This window comes from Zeus faber, assembly GCF_960531495.2.
Source record: "Zeus faber genome assembly, chromosome: 12".
Lineage (NCBI taxonomy): Eukaryota > Metazoa > Chordata > Actinopteri > Zeiformes > Zeidae > Zeus > Zeus faber.
Window position 1 is genome coordinate 3,400,229 of NC_137196.1, and position 23,999 is coordinate 3,424,227.

Genomic DNA, 23,999 nt, shown 5'->3' on the forward strand with positions numbered 1-23,999 from the left:
GCTCACAGAGTAAGAACATCTCTATGCACATATTTGTGAATGAGACCAAGTGTGACTTGAACTGCAAGGTGATTACTGTACAGTATATACCCCCGGCTTGTTGGAAATGATTTGCTTACCTACTGTCAGTTTGGTAGGGTGATAAAGCAGCAGAACCTAATTTGATGATGTCTTTTGTTGTTTATATACACCTCTTTAAGGTTCTATCACTTAAGAGGTGGTCCTGTACAATTTTCAGAGTGGCTTTTGTGTTAAAAGAGATTCATCATGACAATAATATCTCATCTTTTGGTCCGGTTATGTTCTGTATCAGGAAAAAATGATCTTAAGGAAAGCGATTTTTGAAAGAAATAATGATGGAACAATATATTTCAACTTAGACTGGTATGTATCCAGTTAGGAAGGTATCATTTACATTTACATTTAGTCATTTAGCAGACGCTTTTATCCAAAGCGACTTACAAGGGAGAATAACATTCAAGCTACATTGCGACAGAGACATTAGTGTAACAATAAATACTGCTAGGTAGTGCTAAGTAATTGTAGGTTAGGAGAGGAGGTACTCACTGAAGAGCTGGGTCTTCAAGTGCTTCTTAAAGACAGAGAGGGAGGTCCCTGCTCTGGTCATTTTTGGCAGCTCGTTCCACCAACGTGGAACTACAAATGAGAATAGCCTGGATTGCCGTGGCTGTATGGCTGGCAGAGCCAGGCGACGCTCATTTGACGAGCGCAGCATCCGGGGGGCAACATGTGCTCTTACAAGAGCATTTAAGTAGGCGGGAGCATTCCCAGCAATCACTCTGTAGGCCAGCATAAGAGACTTGAACTTGATGCGAGCGGCTACAGGTAACCAGTGGAGCTCGATGAGCAGCAGAGTGACATGTGCCCTCTTTGGCTGGTTGAACACCAGTCGCGCCGCCGCATTCTGTATCATCTGTAGTGGCTTCACCGCACAGGCCGGCAAGCCTGTTAAGAGGGCTTTGCAGTAGTCGAGATGGGACATCACCAAGGTTTGTACCAGCAGTTGAGTGGGTATTGGGTCAGGTACGGCCTGACTTTTCGGATGTTGAGTAGTGCGAAGCGGCAGGACCGGGAGACGGCGGCAACATGGTCCGAGAATGTCAGTTGGTCATCAATAATGACACCAAGATTCCTTGCAGCCTTGGTAGGAACAAGAGATAGAGTCGATTTTAATATCAATGTTGTGATAAATACCTTGTTTGGCCGGGAAGACCAGCAGTTCCGTTTTCGCCAGATTAAGTTGAAGATGATAATCCTTCATCCATGTGGATACGTCAGGGAGACAATCCGAGATCCGCGTCGAGACAGTGGCGTCGTCGGGCGGGAAGGACAGATAGAGTTGGGTATCATCCGCATAGCAGTGATATGAAAAGCCTTGTGAGCGGATGATCGGGCCCAGTGAGGTGGTGTATATGGCAAACAGGAGGGGTCCTAGCACCGAGCCTTGGGGCACCCCTGTGGTGAGGTTGTGAGGCACAGACAGCTGGCCTTGCCATGTCACGCTGAACGAGCGCCCAGTAAGGTAAGATTCGAACCAGAAAGGTGCCCTGCCCGTTATGCCCATACTTGAGAGTATGGACAGGAGTATGCTGTGATTGACAGTGTCAAAAGCAGCTGATAAGTCTCGGTATATAATCCCTCAGCAGCTCATGTCATACTGACTACAGTGACATGACAGTGACAAGCAACAGTGTTCATTTAGTTCTAGTTTGTTGTGTGGAGCAATAGCAAAATGATAACATAGTCCCACCTCGACTCTGAGGTACAGATGCAGCTTCCTAGACTGGCCGGCTGGTCCTTGACAGGCTAGTGACAGGTCCATGCTTATCTGAGTGAAATTAATGGATAGAAAGTCGGCTGGGGGCGGCCATTCTGAGTTGCTGGTACTGTAGAATTGATCTGCCCCCATAATAACTCTCTTCCAAACTCCCTTCCTGTGCTGCAGTATTATTTCCCGTCTCAATTGGTGATGGTTTCATTAGGCTTGGTCAGGACATTCCAATGGCAATAGTGATTAGGTTGGTTTATATTTCAATGCAACAATAAAGCTATGAAGATGTAGCCAGACCTGCCAACCTGCACGCATTTTGTGTACCAACTACGCAATTCTTAGTCTATTATTAGTGTGTGTGTGTGTGTGTGTGTATGTGTATATGTATATGTGTATGTATATATATATCTATATATAGATATATATATAGTAATTTGGAAATCAGTCAATCACCACAAAACAATACCATACATTTATTGGATATTTAAATTACAGCCGTCGGATTGGACCAGATACTACGACCTGTGGTTCTGTAAGCCCTCCCTTTCCTCTCACTCAACATCCACGATACCCAGCAGTACTTTATTATCCACTGAGGTGTAACGCTGCCTTGTGAGGTAAAATTGGAAGTGGGTGAGTTTTAATAAAGCACAAAAATGTGACCGTAATGTTATAATGTTAGTATTATGTAAAACGGGGGATGCACCGATCGATCTGCAGATGACCGGAATTGGTCGGTTTTCAACGGCCGATCAGTGTCAGATATATTTTCAGATTCTGTGCCGGTCAAATATACACGCCTGATACTGCGCTCATGTACTGTACTCATAAAAATATTCCGGTACTCAAACCCGATACCAACGTAATTTAACGTAGTTGCGTAGATGACGCTCAAAAAGGGAGCGAAAGGAAGAAAATTTTGGCTGTTTGGAGGTACTTCAAGGTATTTATTTATTGCCTGACAATATTCTAACATTGTGCATTCTGCGTTTCTACAACTGTTAATGCGGAGCTCTGCTCGTGATGAAAAGTGTGAATCTTTGTTGAGACTTGGTTCTTGCGAGTCACACAGTAAAACGAGTCGTTGGATTTGATTCACTTGATTTAAGGCACGGTGATGGAAGGAGGACTTCCAGTGAACCAGAGTGAGAAGAGTGGACCAAATATTTTTTGTGTTTATTTTTTTGTAATGATTGCAATTCATTTGCAAAGTACCTTATACATATAACATAAATGTATATTTGCACTTAAAGTGAAAGAGACTTTAATTTGAAGTTTGAACTAAACATTTCCATGTTAGTTATATGTTGGGTTCTACTAAAACTCAGTGAGAGTTAGAGGTTGCATTTTACTGAAACTTGGTGACAGTCCCATATTAAATTTTACTGGAACTCACTGACAGCTTCATGTTCTATTATTGTTGTGAATAATGAACAATGATAAACAGTGTCTAAATCAGCAATCTCGCTATTGCGGTAACTGAAAATTGCAGCGGTAGTCCATGCAGCTGTCCTATCACATGAGGGTGATCAGATCACAAGATGTATTTGTCATCAACGCTCAATAGATCGGAAATCTGACTTTAAAAAAATCATCGGCCAAGAGAGTGCAGTCGGTGCATTTCTATTCGGTAAACATGTTTTGTAACTTCACGCGATGATGCATTTCAAGGGTTATATCCTTATGAGACAAATTTGTATACTGTATATAGTTAGCCGTAGTAGCTCGCATACAATGTGATTAGCCTCATTATGAGACGGCTACAGTGTGAATAACTGATAGTCATTTAGTTGCAGTAACTCAAATGCCACAGAGACTCCCTGTTACACTATTGTGGTACTCAAAATATTTTCCCAAGGTTGGCAGGTCTGTGTTGATTTAAATGTGAAAGTAAATGTCAATGATTTTGATGATACATTGACGTGTTCATTTTATTGCAGGTTGAGCCAAATCCAAAGCGCCTAAGTGCAGTGGAAAGGCTGGAAGCTGACAAAGCAAAGTATGTCAAAAGCCAGGAAGTCATCAACGCCAAGCAGGAGCCAATCAAACCGCCAATCTTGGCCAAGCCCCCTTTGTGTCCTGCCCTACTCAGCAAAAGGGGTTCTGGGATTGGTGGGGGTGGGGGAAATGGAGGCGGGACGTCGGTCAAAGCATCAAACAACAACTCCAAGTCAGACACCTGCGCTACAACCAGCACCAGCAGCTGCTGCAAATGGGAAAACCTCAACCTGGAGATCTTGAAGAATCTCCTCAACTCTTCCTCGCCTTCAGGGGTGGGATCTAAAGGGATGGGGGGGCGGGGCAAGAGTGGTGTACTGCTGAGGTCATCAGGGGGCGGGGCACAGAGTTGGACACCGTCAAGGTAACCCATTACAATTTGACTGTTAATGGTATAGATTAATCAAAACTTTATTGCCTCCAAATGAACTTTTTTTGACTAGCAGAGTACACATACAACACGGATATAAAAGCAAACAAATACACATAAAACACGGCAAGACAATATGAGGTGTATAAAGAACAAAAATAAACAAACAAATGAATAAATAAACAAGGTAAATAGAAACACCTTACCACAACTGCATGGTTAGGTGATAGAACACATCTACAGCAAACAAGCCAATGATGAAGCCTGTGACAAAAAAAAACCGTGTGAGCACTGGCACAGCATTTCAAAGGTGGAGGAAGCTTAGGACTTAGGTCTGACTTTATGATATATTTATTATGTTATTATATAGGGATTATGTTAGCCACGCAAGCGAGCTGGAGCTGACCTTTCTTGTTGATTCTGCAAACAAAGAAAATATAGTTTGCCACAATCTTTTCCTTAACTTGCTGTAAAATCTGTGGATTAATATGATTCATATTTTGTAAACATTTAACACCGTCTGGAAAGGGATATATGACCTTTTTAGTGTTTGCTTTGGGTTCTATTTGAGGTCGTGGAGGAGAAGACAACTACATTTGCCAATGCAGTCATAGTTCCTATGACTTCCTTTCGCCCCCATTACGTTTTGCTCCTTTAACCATCTCTAACCTGAAACCTGACCATAACAATTTCTAACCGTATAGCAACTTTTATATATGTTACTATCTTCAAAATTATAGTAACCATTAAACCTTGATGCAGCATGGGGTATTTTCATTTTGTCATTAGAATGAACATATAACTATTCATCTCTCTGTCAACATAATTTACAGGCACTATCCAAATTCATTTTTCCTCCAGTGTGCCCACCAGTAAACAAAGCCAAATTAGGTACTGGGGTAATGAAAAGTGTTTCATCTCCAATTTGAAAATAAAATTTTCAGTCATGCAGAATCTAATCGGAAGTTAATGAATTTTGCTTGTCCATGGATTCATTGGTAAATGTGTCCATATACCAGGAGTACATGATTTATTGGAAGGGTATGTATCATCTGTGTATTATGGACAGAAATGGCCCAAGAAAAGGAATGGTGTCCACGTGAACAGGAACCAAAATGAAATGGAAACCATTGAGACAGTTAGAAATCTAGATATTTGGCAATGGAATAAAAAAATATTTAGAGGGGTGAGTAAATAACAATCAAACCATTGTATTCTTTAAATTCTGCATTAAAATAAATCCAGCGTGAATCACCATTTATAGAAAAAAGCAAATAGGCAATTGGCAAACCTGATAGAAATAACCATAAATTAAGTTGTCTGATGGTGTCTTGTCCTTTTACCCCCAGGATCCCGTTAACCTACCGCTCCACAATGACGCTCAACGAGCCACCAGTTGACTCCGCCCCTAGCCCAAGCACCTCGCACTCCCTCAGATCCTTCTCCCATTCACTCAAAGTCCTCCCGGCCAACGGCATTGGGCGTCGCAGCCCGCAGGTAGGGGCGAACCTCAACCTCAGCAGACCGGTTCTGGATGAAAGAGGAGGGGTAGCCGGAGGAAGAGGCCTGGAGCGCTTGCACTCTGCACTGCCCCCCCTGCTGACCTCCCACTCCTCATCGGACCTGCTGAGACTGTGCAATGGCAAGCCACTGCGAGCTGCCAGGTCCAGCAGCTCCTCCGCGCCCCCCCTTCCCCCAAAGCCCAACCTGGCCTCCCTGCCGCCACCCACGCTCTCCCTGTCGTTGCCCCCCCATGGCCGCCGAACCCCATCGCCCTCTTTGCCCCAACAGCAGGGCGACCTGCCCTCCAACGAACCCAACCTGGAGCCAGGCCCCTCCGTGGGGGCCCGCCGCCCCTCCCTGCACCGCTCCAAGTCAGACCTGTCAGACCGCTACGCAAGGGCCGGGGCTGACGTGGAGCGCTTCTTCAACTACTGTGGGCTGGACCCTGAAGAGCTGGAAGCTGTGGGGCCCGAGAACTTTGCCCGGGCCAACTCGGACATTGTCAGCCTCAACTTCCGCTCGGCCTCCATGATCTCATCTGACTGCGACCGGCGGTCGTCCAATGAGGGGGTGTCCGATGGGGATGACGAAGGTGAGGAGGAGGAGGAGGAAGCAGGAGAGCGCGTGCCTTACGGGATCTCGGCCGTGGAGCGTAATGCTAGAGTCATCAAGTGGCTATATAGCATAAAGCAGGCCAGGGAGACGCAGAAGGTCTCTCATGTCTAGGAGAGTGGACTTGTTTTAACACATAGACACATGGACGAGAAAGTCATCGAGACGGTCTGAGCAGGACGGTGAGCTTGATTTAAAAACTGAGACAGAGGATGAAATGAAATAAATCATAAATGAATACAGATGGAAAGCTGGTTGGAAAAAGAAAATTGTCTTATCTGGAAATGAATCACAGAGATACAAGAACACTGATCTGCCAGATCTACATGTACAGACACTAATGAAGAAATATACATTTATGTGGAGAACCTGATGTATGGGCTGAAAAAAGACAGACTGATGGTTTGTTTATCGGAGTAGCCAATCAAATTGCAGATCTACAAGTATTCCTAACAAACAAACACAGCAATTGATTAACAAAAAGAGAGACACAACGCACAGGAAAAAAAAATCCTATATTCAGATGCAAAACTGCCTTCAAACAGACAGTCTATATATTTGGAGCAACATAAGAAACAGAGACCGATTCGAGTTGCTTGACCTCACTTCACTTCAAGTAATCCATCACCCTCAAAAAGAAGCCCTTCCCCTGGAAAAGAAAAACAAAACCAAGGGATTGAACAACCTTCCATCCATTACACAAATCAAGGCCAAAGTCAATGACAATTAGCTGTGCAGGAATGCTCTATCAACCTATTTGAGGTTCCTTGGGAAGATAACCTTATTAAGGCCGGGCGTGGGATTCACGAAAGCCAGTAGTTGTCAAATATACCTTAAGAAAGCATACACAACAGTGGCTGTAGCTCCCGAAGATGAAAGGTAATACCTCAACAGTTAGGTATGCATAAAAAACAAGTGACCGTGTCAAATAGCCGTTGAGTGAATTAAATAATAAGCTGCATTTTATTTATTTTTTAATACCGTGAGTCTACCGTGAGATGTAAATGGTATCTATCCATATTTTTTGCACACATACGACCTAGATAATACACACAATGTATGCTGCTGCTGTAACTCAATCTCTTCGGGGTCCTAAGAAAGCAACTTAATTTTCCACACTTAAAACGCTCCAAGCTCGTCCTTGGCTCACACGTGTCACTTCCGTTTCGACCCATTCGAAAGAGCACTCGGAATGCGATTCGTCATTTTCTTTACTGGACGGCAAAGGGTAACTTACCACAGGGAGGCTTGAAGCCATACGCGGTGTCTAGGTCAAAGGTCAAGCTCAGGAGCCAATGTTCTCTCCCTGTGCTAACTCTGTTCTACTTGTAGCTGGGTAATAAGTCCTGCTTTGATGCTAATTAATCAAGCCACATCAATTCAATTCAATTCAGACATTCAGTTCATTGTCTTTGCACTAACAGAAGTGGGTTGTCATTGCAAAATCTTTTCCAAATGTCCTATATTTTGAGGGAATTATTTTCAGTGCTCTGAAAGTAAATCCCGCTGAATTAAACGACAAGTGTGTAACATTTTGTGGCATCTAGCAGAACCGACTAGAAAAATAATATAATATTCATAACTATGTTTTGATTAGTGTGAAAATAAGAATCGTGTTTTCGTTTCCTTAGAATGAGCTGTTTATATCTCCATAGGGAGCGGGTCCTCTTCCACGGAACCCACTATGTTGCACCGCCCTGTTTCTACAGTAGCCCAGAACGGACAAACCAAACAGTGGCTCTAGAGAGGGCCTTTCGTGTTTTTTGCGTGTTTTGCAGTAACCGTAGGTTCTCCGACACACTTGGAAGGAGAGGGTGAGGGGAGGGGTATTCAGTTGGTTGCAATTACACACTGGTCCTTTAACTAAATGGGAGAGAACGAATCCCTGACACTTTAGACCCCTAAAAAAACAATACAGCCAATGAAATCAGGGCTGTGGGAGCATGTCGCAGTCTATGGACTGGCTTAGTTCTTCCACTCCCTCTCCTTCCTCTGCTCCTTTCAAAATAGCCTTCTTTGCCGAGGCTTTAGTACCTGCCAAAGCTAAACAGCCCCTGCGCTCACACCATGGAAACCCTGATGCTTCTCTCCGACAATGTTCCTATGGCAGTATTGTTCGACGTCATGCGTTTGAATCAATCTTGTCGATTATGTGTGTGTATTTATTTTTTGTATGTTTGTTTTTGTTTGTTTTGATTAGCAGATGCAGTTGCTCTGTACTTGCTTTTGTTTATTTTTTTGTGTAAATGCTGTAAGGAAAAAACATGTATATACTAATGATTTCAAGACAAATGTGTTAAGTTTCTGAGTTTTTGTTTTGTCCGAAGGTGTATGTGTTATGAAAGAGAATGAGCAAGTGAAAAAATAAATTTGTTGGTCTTTGCCTTTGGTACAAAGTGACATCTTGATCATAAGTAAAGATTTTCTTGTTTGTTTTTTTTCTTGTTGTTTTTTGTATGTTTCCACATTTCCTTGATTTAATGAAAGAAAGTGTCCATGTTTACTTTAATTTAGCGTTATTTGAATAAATGGCTTGTTTTGTCAACATTTTTTGTCTGATGTCAGTCACTGTTTCATAACATAAACAACAACCGACAAAAGGAGAAAATGCTGATGTCATCTGCAATTGAATTAAGCCAGGAAATTTGCTCTGGCCAATATTTTCTCATTTCCAGATGTAACTGTCGATATGGTTAAGATGGGGTTATTAAACTTACTTGGTAGCATTTAAAAAGACCGGAGAGGAGCCCAAAGGATACACGACCAGGCTACTGTTGCATTTGATGTCCTCTACTGTTGGTGAGCTGAAACTACGCCTTCCTGAAGGAGACGATGGAGAATCCTTGTGCCTAGGATTTAGGGGCTAGAGCTAGACTAAGAAACGTTCTCCTCTTCTGCAGCTTCTCACATTATTTAAACGCTGTCCAGTTGGCAAAACATGTTAAATCTCCTTTTTCGAAGATGGCTAGCTTGATAGATTAACTGACGAAGGGAGAGAGCTCTTTTGTTGAAGCTATCTGACTGCCTTTGACAATCCATTCTGCCTGGTAAACTCTCTTACTGTATGTTGTTCTGTTTTCTCAATGCAATATGTACATACTGCCATCTACAGAACACTACTTAAGATATGCACTGTGCAAAAAATAACCTGATGGCGTCACGTAGTTGTTCACTAACTATTCTAGGATACTTTTGCAGGTAAAAAAATATTCACTTATAACAATAAAAAGATAGTTGCCATTGGAAAAACAATAGGTCATGCCCTGTCAACGTAGTGAATAACTTAACAAACCCAAGCCCCCAAATGCATATTTTGAAGTAGCTAATGTAGACTACCTTTATAAATGCACAAAACCTTTACATACCGATATCAATAGTCCATACTTTGAATACCGCCCTCTGATTTTGGCAAAAGTCCAAATTGTTTCTTTCAAAAAATGGGCTGTGTTCTTGCTTTGTTCCTTCACTATGGTATGGTATGGCAGAAAATATTATCTAGAAGTGTCTTCATTCATTTTACCAATTTTATTTTTAATGGATACAGATAATTTGAAGAATATGAAGGTGTTTTTTCATTGTATTTGCAAATATGTTTTACAAGTGAAGCTGCTACACTCACAACCATGAAAAATTGCTTGTGGAATTTGTCAGGCCCCTAAAAGCAGCTATCATGTGCTTTTAGGGGCCTACTTATAATACACACTGGTAATGGTGGCTGGCTTGTTTTGTATTATAATTTAAGATTTCTTTTCATGAAGTATTGTATATATATATATATATATATATATACACACACTAATAATAGACTAGGAATTGCAAAATGCATGCAAGTTGGCAGGTCTGGATACATTTGCATAGCTTTATTGTTGCGTTGAAATATAAACTAGGCTTATCGCAATTGCCATTGGAATGTCCTGACCAAGCCTAATGAAACCATCATCACATAAGATAGGAAATAAAACTGCAGCACAGGAAGGGAGTTTGGAAGAGAGTTATTATTGTTGGGGTTTTTTTTATAAAGTTTATAGAATAGTTAAGTGGCTCCCTGGCTATGACCAGAATATATAGTATACAAACTACCGTTCCAAAAGTTGCCAAACCCTGCAGGGTTTTGCACGTTGATGACTGTCGGTACAGTAGATGGCGCTGTAGACTTGTTGCACTGACAAAACAGTAGTAGAAGAGGTATGACCAGGAAGCAAAATACGGCAATAATTCGTGTTTTATTATCATGTGTTTTCGCCCTGATACGGTGAGTATGTCATGCATAGAAATAGATGGATCGAAAATTCCAACACTGATTTACACAAAGTTGTGGGTGATATACATTTTAATATTCTTTATTGTCTTCCAGTAAAAAAATATCAGTCTGGAAGTAAGATCGCAATTTCAAGATACACTTTTTTTAATTTTTTATTATGAATTAACAAAGGACAACATTATTTTTCAGGTTGGACAAAGGTCCAACCTGAAAAATAATATGGCCATCAGATAGTGACAATAAAAGCAAAGCACTGAAAGCAAAATTCATTTACAAAGTAGAATAAACAATAAAAAGAATGACATACATTAAAACAGCGTAGGGATACGCTAATGAAAATAGATATGCAAATTTGCATTAAATAAAAAGGTTAAATATTGTACATATTTTCAGATTTAGGGTCATCAATTGAGACTAGGAAGGATCCCGATCGTTCCTCAGCAAATCATTGTCTTATCTTAAAGGAGTCTTGGATTTTACTGTCAAGGCAGCCGAAATGCACAACATGAAAAAAAATACTATTAGTGTGCAACTGATATCTCTTGTTATGCTACACGGGGCAATCCCTCAATACTAATACCTCCAGTGAGTGATACCATAGCTAAGACAAAAGATGAATTGCGATCTACTATAAAGCTAGAAAGAAAGAAACTGGTCGGTGGTGTTGTATACGAGTGAATGGCCTTCTATTTTGTTAAAATCTACAAATTAAAATGAAATGACAAAAATCTTTTTTTTCAGAGTCCCGATCGTTACCCCCAACCTAAGATAACATTTATGTCTCAAGTTTTTTTGTATTTTTTTTCCCGACTCTCAGTCCACCCCCTTGACATAACCCCTCTGCCCTGAGATGAGCATCTGTCATTCCCTGGATGAGGAGAACTTCCGGTGGTGCTGCCGGCTCTTCCTGTGCCATTCCAACAGCCTTGGAGATGGCTGGAGCTGGGAGCGTTTACAGGTTAGTTTTTGGAACTTGCACATTCAACACCGCAGCGATTTCATCAGCTGACTACATAGAGTTCTGTCGACCAACTGATTTTCCGAGGGTTTTAGGACTCGGAGGAAGGCTACCTGAGGAAGACGGCTGTGAGGTGTGTTGAGACCCATTTCAGCGCCAGCGCCGAGAGATTCGACTGGGCGCGGGAGCTTGGGCCAAAATCCCCTCCTACCCCGGATCGACAGAGACCCAGAGAATCACGGAACTCCGCCGAAGCTGACCAAGAGAACACCCAGGTTAAAGTACAGTGTTTTATTCTCTTCCGCTTGGAGGTTTTCTGCTGTTATATGTGTCGGGACATGTTTCAGTTTCAGTTAATAATGCTTAAAGCAAAGTGGTAGTTTTGTTGAACATTTGCATTTGTATGTTTCCTCCTTTCCCTCCTCAATTGACTTTTTTGAGCAGTGTATCTGCACACACAGCAACGTAACAAAATGTGGAATAAGTGAAGGGAAGAACAACCCCTTACGAATGTACTATACAGGAGCTCAATAACTAAAAGCCAGCTGACTTCCTTTGTCACCATTTTGAAAATGCTCAGTCATTTTGCTTGTGTTGAAGTGTTGAATTTCGTCCTAGGAAATTATAAGTACTAAGTACTGGAACACATTGAAAATAGCCCCTTTTGTGAAAAGTCCTTGGAAAAAAGGCCATCTTTGAAAACCAGTGATATTCACCCCTGATTTTGTATTCAAAAACTGACGTAATAAGTTGCAGATGACGCCAGGGACATGTAAATTGAATCCAGCATGATAAGAAATAGACACATAAAAGTAGATGACAATGACATTAATATGTCATTGTCATCATCATTGTCTTATATGTTACATTTCATTATAACATATAAGAATATAAATAATAGACAATGAGATTGTGGTTATGTTATATTTTAATGAATACAGATCACATTGAAAATGTAAGTCCTTGAAAAAAATTGGTGCTTAAAAAAAAGTACTTCAAAGTCATTAAAGTCCCATTTTGTAATATCAGAATGAACCCGCTACTAAGTTCTGTTGCACTCTAGCTCTTGTGAAACAATAGACTCTTAGTTTCTCTGTACTTTGTTTGCCCGGACAGTTTTGCGGCGCGGTTGTTCCGGGTGTACCTGACAGCACGGAAGACAACAACGACGGCGATGATGATTTTGAAAATGTCGAAATCGAAGACAACGGGGTTTATGCGCGATCGGAAGGCAGTGTGCCAGTGCTGCAATACGAATACCACATCCTTTTCTCTGACAGCTACAGGACACCTGTCCTCTATTTCAGAGTCTGTACTTTAGGTAAGGTGTCTTTTGGATACAGAGAAGTCAACTCTTTAACCCATAACTACACTGATGACCATTCCAACAATTCAACTGACCATAATAAAATATAATTTTTTAAATTTGTTTTATTATCAATGGAGGCCTGCACAGGGACATAATGGCACCTGCCTTCATCTCATTTTATTTTTTGAATGGAAAGTTAGCCAAGGGTCTAAGTATTGGTCAAGTATACAGTAAATTTCAGCACCTAATTTAGGGTTAGGGTTAGCACTGAATATTTTCATGCTGTTTTCCCTAAAACTGCCGCGGTTAATAAGGCTTTAGATTTGACACATTTTACCCGGGAGTTTCTGACTAGGTGCCTTCCTTGTGCCCTTTCGGTCACTCCATCAGAAGGTCAGAGTCTGTTTCTGGACGACGTGTGGGGGTCCATCCACTCCAACTACAGGACTCGGCTATGGCAGAGCCCCTGGAACACCATCACACAACAGGTAATAAAAAAAAATATATATGAATGAAAATGTTAAAACCTTAGTCCTGTTTATCCCCCCACCCCCTCAGGAGCATCCGTTCCTCGGCCAGCCTTTCTTTGTTCTCCACCCCTGCAGAACAGAGGAGTTCATGGGTCCCGTTCTTCAAACAGCTCAAGAGGCGCACAGGTGCGTGTGTTTGTGTGTTTGCCACATCTAGCAAACGCACCTCTTAATGAAAACTTGTCGCAATGCATGATGGAATATTCATGCGAGTATAGTGTTGCATATTTTTGTGTTGCATATTTTATATTTCACTGGATGTAGTATGTAATCAGGGTACTTCTTTCATACTAACTGAGGATATTTTGGTTTCACACATACTTAAGTTAAACACAAATTTGGTGTACTCGATAGACTACTAGTATGCCATTCCAGACGCAGCACTTGGCTGTAATGCAGTGGTTGGTGTGGTGTGAATGTGCAATAATATATTGTTCCAGCCCTAATAATAAATATATTACTAAATAAAACAAACCCCAATTCCAATGAAGTTGGGACGTTGTGTAAAATGTAAATAAAAACAGAATACAATGATTTGCAAATCCTTTTCAACCTATATTAAATTGAATACACTACAAAGACAAGATATTTAATGTTCAAACTGATAAATTGTATTGTTTTATTGCAAATATTCACCCATTTTGAATTTGATGCCTGCAACACGTTCCAGAAAAGCTGGTACAGGGGCATGTTTACCACTGTGTTACATCATCTTTCCTTTTAACACTCAATAAGCGTTTGGGAACTGAGGACACTAATTGATCAAGCGCACTCTCACCTAGAGAAGCCTGGGAGTACTATGAGGATAATGTTCTTTGATTTCTCAAGTGCTTTCAACACTATTCAGCCTGTGCTTCTGAGGGACAAGCTGCAGCACACAGGAATGGACCATCACTTGTCTTCCTGGATCCTGGACTACCTCACGGACCGGCCACAGTACGTGAGGTCTCAGAACTGCGAGTCTGACATGGTCATCTGCAGCACAGGGGCCCCGCAAGGAACGGACTTGGCACCTTTCCTCTTAACCCTCTACACTGCAGACTTCATGTACAGCTCAACTAGCTGTCACCTGCAGAAGTTTTCTAATGACTGCAGTCGTTGGCCTCATCACAAATGAGGACAACAGGGAGTACAGAGAACTCACCCTGGAATTTGTGGACTGGTGCCAGCGGAACTGCCTCCAGATCAAAGGAAAACCAATGAGCTGGTGGTGGATTTCCCCAGGCGCAGATACTCCCCGCCGACCCCGATGAACATCCAGAGAATGGATATTGACATAGTGGAATCATACAAGTACCTGGGTGTTCACCTGAACAATAAACTGGACTAGACTAATCACACACATGCACTTTATAAGAAGGGTCAGAGCAGACTCTATCTGCTTAGAAGACTTTGGAGTGCAGGAGGCTCTCCTGAGGACCTTCTTCAACACTGTGGTGGCATCAGCCATCTTTTATGGAGTGGTCTGCTAGGGCAACAGCGTCTCCACAGCTGACAGGAAGAGACTTGACAACTGATCAAGAAGGCCAGCTCTATCCTGGAGGGCCTCCTGGACCCAGTGCAGTTGGTGGGAGAAAGGAGGATGATAGCTAAGCTGTCATCCATGATGGAGAACGAATCCCACCCCATGCATGAGACTCTGATAGCACTGTGTAGGAAGGAGCGCTATCGCAGGTCCCTCCTTCCTGCGGCTGTCAGACTGTATAACCAACAGCGCAGCCAGTAGACCACACACACACACACACACACACACACACACACACACACACGTGGAAATCCAAGTGTAATTTTTATCAAAAAATAAGAAAAAAAAAAAAAGTACAATCCCTGATATGCAATGTGTCAAAATATGTGCAATACGCTTAGTACTCTGATTCCTATTTTATGGTGTTTTCTCTATATATTTTATATTGTTTATAATGCTTACCCTTATATGCGCTCTATTTCCTGCTGTCCCCTTTTTGCTGCTGTAACAATGTAAATTTCACCGTTGTGGGACTAATAAAGGTTTATCTTATCTTAATTGTTGAAGCTTTGTAGGTGGAACTCTTTCCCATTCTTGCTTGATGTACGACTTCAGTTGCTCAACAGTCCGGATTTTGCGCTTCATAATGCACCACACATTTTCAATGGGAGACAGGTCTGGACTGCAGGCAGGCCAGTCTAGTACCCGGACATGCAGAATGCGGCTTGGCATTGTCTTGCTGGAATAAGCAGGGCAACCTCTAAAAAAGACGTTGCTTGGATGGCAGCATATGTTGCTCCAAAAACTGTATGTACCTTTCAGTATTAATGGTGCTTTCACAGATGTGCAAGTTACCCATGCCATGGGCACTAACACACCCCCATCCCATCACAGATGCTGGCTTTTGAACTTTGCGCTGATAACAATCTGGATGGTCCTTTTCCTCCTTGGCCTGGAGGACAAGACCTCCATGATTTCCAAAAACAATTTGAAATGCGGACTCGTCAGACCACAGCACACTTTTCCACTTTGCGTCAGTCCATCTCAGATGAGCTCGGGCCCAGAGAAGCCGGCGGCGTTTCTGGGTGTTGTTGATACATGGATTTCACTTTTTATGGTAGAGTTTTAACTTGCGCTTGTAGATGTAGCGACAAACTGTGTTAACTGACAATGGTTTTCCGAAGTGTTCCTGAGCCCATGTGGTAATATCCTTTACAGAATGTTGATTTTTAATGCGGTGCCGCCTGAGGGATCAAAGGTCACGGGCATTCAACGTTGGTTTTCGGCCTTGCAGCTTACGTGCAGAGATTTCTCCAGATTCTCTGAATCTTTTGATGATGATATGGACTGTAAATGATGAAATCCCTAAATTCCTTGCAATTGTACATTGAGAAATGTTATTCTTAAACTGTTGGACTATTTGCTCTTGCAGTTGTTCACATAATGGTGAACCTCGCCCCATCCTTGCTTGTGAAGCCTTTCGGGGATGCTCCTTTTATACCCAATCATGACACTCACCTGTTTCCAATTAACCTGTGGAATGTTCCAAACAGGTGTTTGAGCATTCCTCAACTTTCCCAGTCTTTTGTTGCCCCTGCCCATGCTTTTTTGGAATGTGTTGCAGGCATCACATTCAAAATGAGTGAATATTTGCAAAACAATAAAGTTTGTCAGTGTGAACATAGAATATCTTGTCTTTGTAGTGTATTCAATTGAATACAAGTTGAAAAGGATTTGCAAATCATTGTATTTATTTTTACGTTTTACACAACATCCCAACTTTATTGGAATTGGGGTTTGTATATTTATCAGGAATTGCTCTATACCAGTGGTCTTCAACTGCGGGTTTTCTGGGTGGTCCGCCATTTTTGCAGGGGGGTTTTAATGTCAAAAACATAATGATTTTATTTTTTTTTTTACGTTTTTCGACAAGTAAATATTCAGCAAACTCTTTTTTTCACGATGATTGGGGACAGGTGTGTAGTGACGGAACTGCAGTCACATGAAACACGGACAGTGGGAGCTAGAGGGAGACAAAGCCCTAGTGGCAGACAGGGGGAGCTAGAGGGAGACGGAGCCCTAGTGGCATTCCCATCATCACTAATGACAGGAATGAAAACTCAGTAGAGCTTACCTTTACTGGGATTCCATTCTGTAAAACATGTCAATTATCACCACACAATATTTTAATCATGACAAATGTCAGCTTGATAAGTCCATCATGAGGTTCCTGCATTGTCATTATGTACATTATGCACAATCATTATGTTTACTTAATTCTCTAACTATATCCCTCCTTTTTGACAAATGGTACCTACCATATGTCAAACAAGTAAAACAATGAAAAACTTGTGGGAAAGATACAGCTCAGTAAATACTGTACCAAGCGGCTCTGCCACTCCAATAATTTAGTGCAGGACACCTTTGAGTAAAGGAAAAAACAAAGTTAGTGAGCCTGTGTCCTCATCTGTGGAGGAGACAACCATCATTAGACAGAGCAAAAATTGGGGAAAATAGAAATTAATAATATTAATAATATTGTTTGCGCTCGTCAAATGAGCGTCACCTGGCTCTGCCGGCCATACAGCCACGGCAATCCAGGCTATTCTCATTTGTAGTTCCACGTTGGTGGAACGAGCTGCCAAAAATGACCAGAGCGGGGACCTCCCTCTCTGTCTTTAAGAAGCACTTGAAGACCCAGCTCTTCAGTGAGTACCTCCTGTCCTAACCTACAATTACTTAGCACCACCTTGCAGTATTTATTGTTACACCAATGTTGTTATTACACTAATCTCTGTCGCAATGTAGCTTGAATGTTATTCTCCCTTGTAAGTCGCTTTGGATAAAAGCGTCTGCTAAATGACTAAATGTAAATGTAAATGTAAATTATACTTAAACAATCACCAGCCTTACTGAGAAAAACAAAAAGTAATCGGTAAGGATTCAAAACGTACAACCACAGTTGTATATCACACCAAACGTAACAATTCACTCATGCAATATCATGATTTAATGTATAGTGTTTAATCTATACTATTTAGTTATTTATCTTATCCTTTGATTTAGAATTACCAATTTACTAATGCTTTGTGCCATTACATTTGTTACTGCTGTAACACTGCAGACTATCCCTCTGTGGGATAGATAAAGGATCTTATCTCAACCAGCAGATCACATTGACACAAGAACACAAAAGGTTAAAATAAAGTACATTTAAAAAGAATAACTCTTTATAAATCAAAAACTAATTCATTTCTGCTGCTACTATGAATCATATCTGCTTTCCGTGATGTCTTGAAACATATTTTGGAAGCAATTTTTTTTAATTTATATTGATGGATTTAGTTTTATCAATTTGGAATGCTTTTCCATCAAATCTATTAACAAAGCACAAACTATAGTTCTTAAAAAAAAAAAAAAACTCACCATACTCCTAACCTTACCAAAGTCGCATTTAATGAACCAAAGACACTTTCCAGCAACTTAAAACCTGCTTCAACTCACCACAGCACTATTGTCAACATCACAATCATCTCTCTAAACACAATCCAACAGTTCAAACCATGCAATATCTATTCATAGACCTCTGTTGTACACCATTTGACTATTAGTTTAATCATTCAGTTTTGCAGCTTCCTCTGCTGAACCAGTATCCTACTAAAATGACTTTTACAGGCTCTTTTACTTCTCAAAGTTTCATACTAAACAAAGAATCCCAAATGCATCATGGGCAAACTTTCCCTCTTTCATTGTCATTGTCATTCACATCTCAACTTCCCTAATTCTTTCAGTCTGTCATTACCTTTACAGCTCTCTCTTGTCTTGTTTATATATAAAAAAAATACAGTAGATATAATCTTTTTCTTTTTCCCAAATTAATTTAAAACCTTACGGTATCCTCTCTATCAATCCTACCAGATATTTCCAATTATAATGCTATTTTTACACCAAGGACTCATGTGTGAAACTAGTTTGGCATGTTATGTACAGCACACATACCACGCTTATCTTGCGTTTATACATTTGCTTGTTTCATTGAGATTTTTATCAGCCAGGCGGCTAAACAAAGCCCAAGCAACTGATAGAATCTCTCCAAACTCATCTCATCCATACGTGTTCAAGAGTGATCAATCGGCCAGACACCAATTTGGTCACACAGGATTCATGCGAAAGTGTATTATAGTGCAAATAGTCACACAGCGGGCCCTTGAACTCTGTTCTCCTAACTAATTAAAACGTACTGAAACTAGTTAGAAAGTAAGTCGCATAGCTGGATTATCAATACCTCCAAAATGAAATCCAAACAAAATAGTAAAAACAATAAACGAAACAATAATTAAAATTATAATAATAATAATTATTATTGTCTTTGATTTTATTTTTATTCCCTTTTTTATAATCAATTTTACTCTAGTTATTAATAAATTTTATTTTTAAGTTTAATTTCTCACCACCCTCAATGCTTCTGCTAGGAGGAAACAAGAGAGAGAAACATTCTGACTTTATTTATGAATTAATCTAATGTAATTTTGACAACAGAAGTTTCTTACCTATTCCCAACGCTTTGCTAGGAGGGATCAACAATACTCAACAATAATGTTGAGTTATTATTGAATAAAAAAAAAATATATAAAAATATAGATAAACAAACAAAAACCCAAGATCCTCTTGATTGATACAATATTGGCCACTTCCACGGTCCTCCAGACCGATTATCCACTACCCCTTTCTAGTTGCGCCGCACGCCAACAGGCCTTACGTCTATGTGAGGGGGGGGATTTCTGAGTTAGCAAAGAAGTTTTACTCACAGCTATTTCTTAAAACAACAGCTTTTCCTTTGATCTTCTCTGATCAGTACAATATCTCAGTTAGTCCTCAACTTAATTTTTTCAAGATCTCGTGCTGTCTCTGCTGGATCTGCCAGTCATGTCCAGGTGACTCCTTCTCGGATGTCTTTACGGTCGGTTCCTGCCGTTGTGCACACAACCTGGTCATGAAAAGGTCCAACAGAGCCAAGCAGAGATCCAGCCCACTACGCCAAAACTGTGAAACAAATTCTTCTGCAATGATCAGTGAGGTAAATCTGCCCGCTACAAGAAAACAAAAACTGAGAATATTCAAGATTATTTATTCTTCAGAATAAAGAGAAAGATTCAGTACTGCTCCAAAGCAGTGTTCTGATCAGTCTATTATTTCTGATCAAGAGGGCTTTATACAACAACAGAGGGTGTGGCTTGGGTCAGAAGTAATTTACAAGTCTGTGTCCCTCAACTGTCTCCCTTGGATGCCAACCTCAAACAGTAAATTCACAGGAACTTGTAAATGACCTGGCAGACGCGGATTACATTCCCTTACAATGCACCTCCAGGCTCCCCTGTGGTTATTCTTCATCTCCTTACAAGGTAAACAGGGCCAAATGTGATCTGGTTCTTCCATGTTAGAATTGACATTGTAGGGAGAGAAAATTTCCCTTTACATAAAGTTGGGGGGTTCCTGGGAAAACCGAGACAATGTTTTAAAAAAACTCCCCCTCTGGAGGTAGAGGCCTTTGTCCTCTTTCAATATAAATGATAGTAAGCATTTTCCTCTCACAGTACCAACAATGTTGTCCATGTCTGTATAACACAAGATCAATGTTTGATCGATGCAAAAGAAAATCTTTTATTTCATTATATAATAGTTCTCCACCATGTCAAGGCAGTACACCGGGTGAGATGGAACGATGACCTGATCTCCATATTTGACTGGTGGTGGTGTTTCTGCTGCAGGAAGCTGAACTACGTGGTGACCTGGCTCAGTGTGGTGGGACCCCTCGTTGGACTGGAGCTCCCTCTGAGCTACTGCACTCAGATCCCTTCTGTGGATACACAGGGTGCCCCCCCAGATGGCAAGTCGGACTGAGGAGCTCCCGCTCGGGTTCTTGTTGTTCACTTTTGTGCGACCTTGTGGTGAAACAGAACTCATGGCGATGGGGAATAAAGACTCCCTCACTGCATTGTCGTGGATACTTTTTCTATGGAGTATAATGGCAATGGTGATAAGTGAGATGAACTATGCCTTGACGTGTTTAGTGGTTATTAGTGGTGGTTTTAATGTTGTGGCTGATCCCTATATATACACTGTGTATGTGACCCACCGCAGCAAAACCCGCATTGTTGCGCATTTCTAAAATCGCCATGAGCCGCCAATAAGTTGAAAAAAACCTTTCGAGAAGGAAAATTCGATTTTTCCAGATTCATGTTCCTTTGTGTTTTTTGTTTTTTTTTAATCTGTCAACGTATTTTCAAAGCCGAGTTTGATTTATAAATAGTAGATACAATTTAAACTGTGGAGTTAAATATTCCCGTTAGATTACATGGGTAAACACAGTTAACTTACCGAGATGCTGAACAGCGCTGAACAATCCCAATTGATCGTTTCGTTTAAAACATAGGTGTCAAACTCTGGCCCGCAGGCCAAATATCGCCCACAGTGTAATTATATTTGGCCTGCGAGGCAATACCAAATGACTCCTAGAGCTGGCCCGCCGGTATTATACAGCACATGTACCGCTAATACTACAAATCCCAGAATGCTCTGCCCGTGTTTTGGCGCATCAATCAGTACAGGACCCATCAACACCCTCTCCTCTGTTGACAGTATTCATAGCGACCTCATGCTGCTACTGGCACCATGCTTCCCATCCCAAAAATGGCAAAAAGAAAGGCAGAAAACAGGAGCTTTCTGGACAGGTGGTAGGCAGAATATCTGTTTACATATGTAAAAGACAGACCTGTTTGTCTTGTATGTGGAGCCAACGTAGCTATAACCAAAGAGTACAACATTAGAAGACACTATGAAACGAAACACCACGACAAGTACAAGGACATGGACATGATTCAAAGGCGTCAGAAAGTAGAGGAGATGAAAAGAAGTTTGGTTTCACAACAGACTATTAAGTAAAAGTAAAAGCAGCAGAAATCGCAAAATCAGCCCGGCCCTTCAATGAGGGAGAGTTTGTGAAAAAGTGCATGATGATAGTTTGTGACCTTGTGTGCCCAGAGAAAAAGCAAGCATTTTCAAATGTGAGCCTGAGCAGAAACACAGTAGCTGATCGCACATGTGATCTTGCCCTCAATCTATATGACCAGCTGATGGAAAAGGGAAAAGATTGTGTTGCATTCTCCCTTGCTGTGGATGAGAGCAGCGACACATCTGATACTGCCCAGCTGGCAGTCTTCATCCGTGAAGTGGACTCAAATCTGTGTGTTACGGAGGAACTTTTGGGATTAAAATCAATGCATGGCACAACCACGGGAAAGGAAATCTTTGAAGAGGTTTCCAAATGTGTAACTGAAATGAAGCTGACTTGGGATAAACTCGTGGGATTTACGACAGATGGTGCGCCAGCGATGTGTGGTCAAAAGAGTGGACTGGTGGGCAGGGTACGGGAGAAGATTCGGGAGGAGATCTGTGCGGGTGAGCTAACTGCTTATCACTGCGTTATACATCAAGAAGCACTGTGTGGCAAAGCCCTAAAGATGGAACATGTTATGACGACAGTAACACGAGTAGTTAACTTTATTAGAGCCAAAGGTCTAAATCACCGCCAGTTCAAGTCTCTTTTGGAGGAGTGTGGTTCGGAATACGCAGACGTGCCTTATCACACAGAGGTGAGATGGTTTAGCCGAGTACTGAACAGCTGTTTCGAGCTCCATGAGGAAATATGTCAGTTTCTGGAAAGCAAAGGGAATGACACAGCAGAGCTCCGGGAGCAAAAGTTTCTGTGTGAGCTGGCCTTTATGTGACATCACGAGCCATCTCGATACGCTGAACCTGCAGCTTCAGGGGCGGGAGCGTATCATCATAGACATGTACGCTGCAGTGAGGGCTTTTAAAACTAAATTGTGCCTGTGGGAGAATCAGATGCTGCAAGGAAACCTGGGCCATTTTCCCTGCTGCCAAACAATTAAAACGCAGATCTCTACCACCGTGTTCCCACGTGAACAGTTTGCTGAAAAAATCAGCGTACTCAACACACAGTTTACCCGGCGACATTTGCCGACTTTGATGTCCAGAAATGTAGGTTTGAACTGCTCAGTAATCCGTTTGCAGTTGACATTGAAAACGCACCTACCAACCTCCAAATGGAGCTGATTGAACTCCAGTGTCGTGACACGCTGAAGTCAAAGTATGATGCTGTGGGTGCGGCACAGTTTCCACATTTCATCCCTGACACAATGCCAGAGCTCCAGACCAAAGCTGCTCAGATGCTCTCCATGTTCGGCAGCACTTATCTATGTGAGCAACTGCTCTCCTCCATGAAGATGACCAAAACATCTCACAGGAGTCGTCTTACAGATGAACACCTTTGCTCGATCTTGAGGATTTCCTCAGCTCAGAGCCTGAGCCCAGATATTGATGAACTAGCATCCAAGAAGAGATGCCAGGTATCTGGCTTGAAAACAGAGTAGATCAGTGTGTAGCAAACTGAGCTACTATTAAAGTTGTCTTTATGCACTTTTTCTTGCTAGTCCAAGACATGGGCTTGAATGGTTGCACGTTCATTGAAGGATATTATTATTAGTCAATTGGTTTATTATTGTTATTTTAAGTTTATTATTAGCCTATGGAAAAAGATTACTGTTAAATTTAGATTTAAAGAGGGCTGCAAATAAAAAAACGAGGCATACGATTTTTATTTAAATTTTATTTAAGAAATGAATGCCATTGATGTTTGTTTTTTTCATTTGAAATTCGATTTTGCATGTGTGCAATATTAAGTTATATCAAGCTTGCTTGTTCCATATTGTTTGAACTTGTTTAGGTCCATTTTTTCAATAAATATCAATGTTGGCCCGCGACTTTGTCCAAGTTTGAAATTTTGACCCACTGTATATTTGAATTTGACAACCCTGGTTTAAAGTGACTAACCAGGTGAAGATCATTCCTCCATATCCATATGATGTAAAGTCACAATCTGAAACCGTTTTGATAGTTCAACCTTTACATCGTACATGTTTTATACACACACCTGGATTCATTGTTGTGTAGGCAGCGTAACACGTGAATAAGAAAAGCTGACGTCACTTCCGTTAACAAGACGCGGAGCCTTCGGAAAACTTTGAGGGTGATTATCTCAAACACATTTTTCTGCACCATCGTCATTAACAACCCATAGCTTTAAAAATATTTGCTTGATTCGTCCAAGTGACAACTTGT

General features: G+C 41.3%; 2 protein-coding genes across 3 annotated transcripts in view; both read left to right on the top strand.

The window, feature by feature from the left end:
- fam110b (family with sequence similarity 110 member B) overlaps positions 1-8,820 on the top strand; it is a 17,030-nt gene extending 8,210 nt beyond the window's left edge. Inside the window, exons 2-3 of the mRNA XM_080010564.1 lie at positions 3,733-4,154; positions 5,510-8,820. Coding sequence (XP_079866690.1) covers positions 3,733-4,154; positions 5,510-6,389 — 1,302 coding nt within the window. The 3' untranslated portion in view covers positions 6,390-8,820. The remainder of the gene's footprint in view (positions 1-3,732; positions 4,155-5,509) is intronic.
- A 1,633-nt stretch (positions 8,821-10,453) lies between these two features.
- On the top strand, positions 10,454-23,635 carry atg10 (ATG10 autophagy related 10 homolog). 2 transcript variants are annotated; one of them, XM_080010786.1, is made up of 7 exons: positions 10,454-10,527; positions 11,354-11,494; positions 11,590-11,775; positions 12,611-12,815; positions 13,194-13,291; positions 13,362-13,459; positions 20,567-23,635. In XM_080010786.1, the coding sequence occupies exons 2-7, from the start codon at positions 11,387-11,389 to the stop codon at positions 20,697-20,699; spliced, it is 828 nt and encodes a 275-aa protein (XP_079866912.1). In that variant the 5' UTR covers positions 10,454-10,527; positions 11,354-11,386; the 3' UTR covers positions 20,700-23,635. The 2 variants fall into 2 exon arrangements, with proteins under 2 accessions (XP_079866912.1, XP_079866913.1); XM_080010787.1 differs by having other exon boundaries at positions 11,590-11,769.
- Positions 23,636-23,999: the final 364 nt, after the last annotated feature.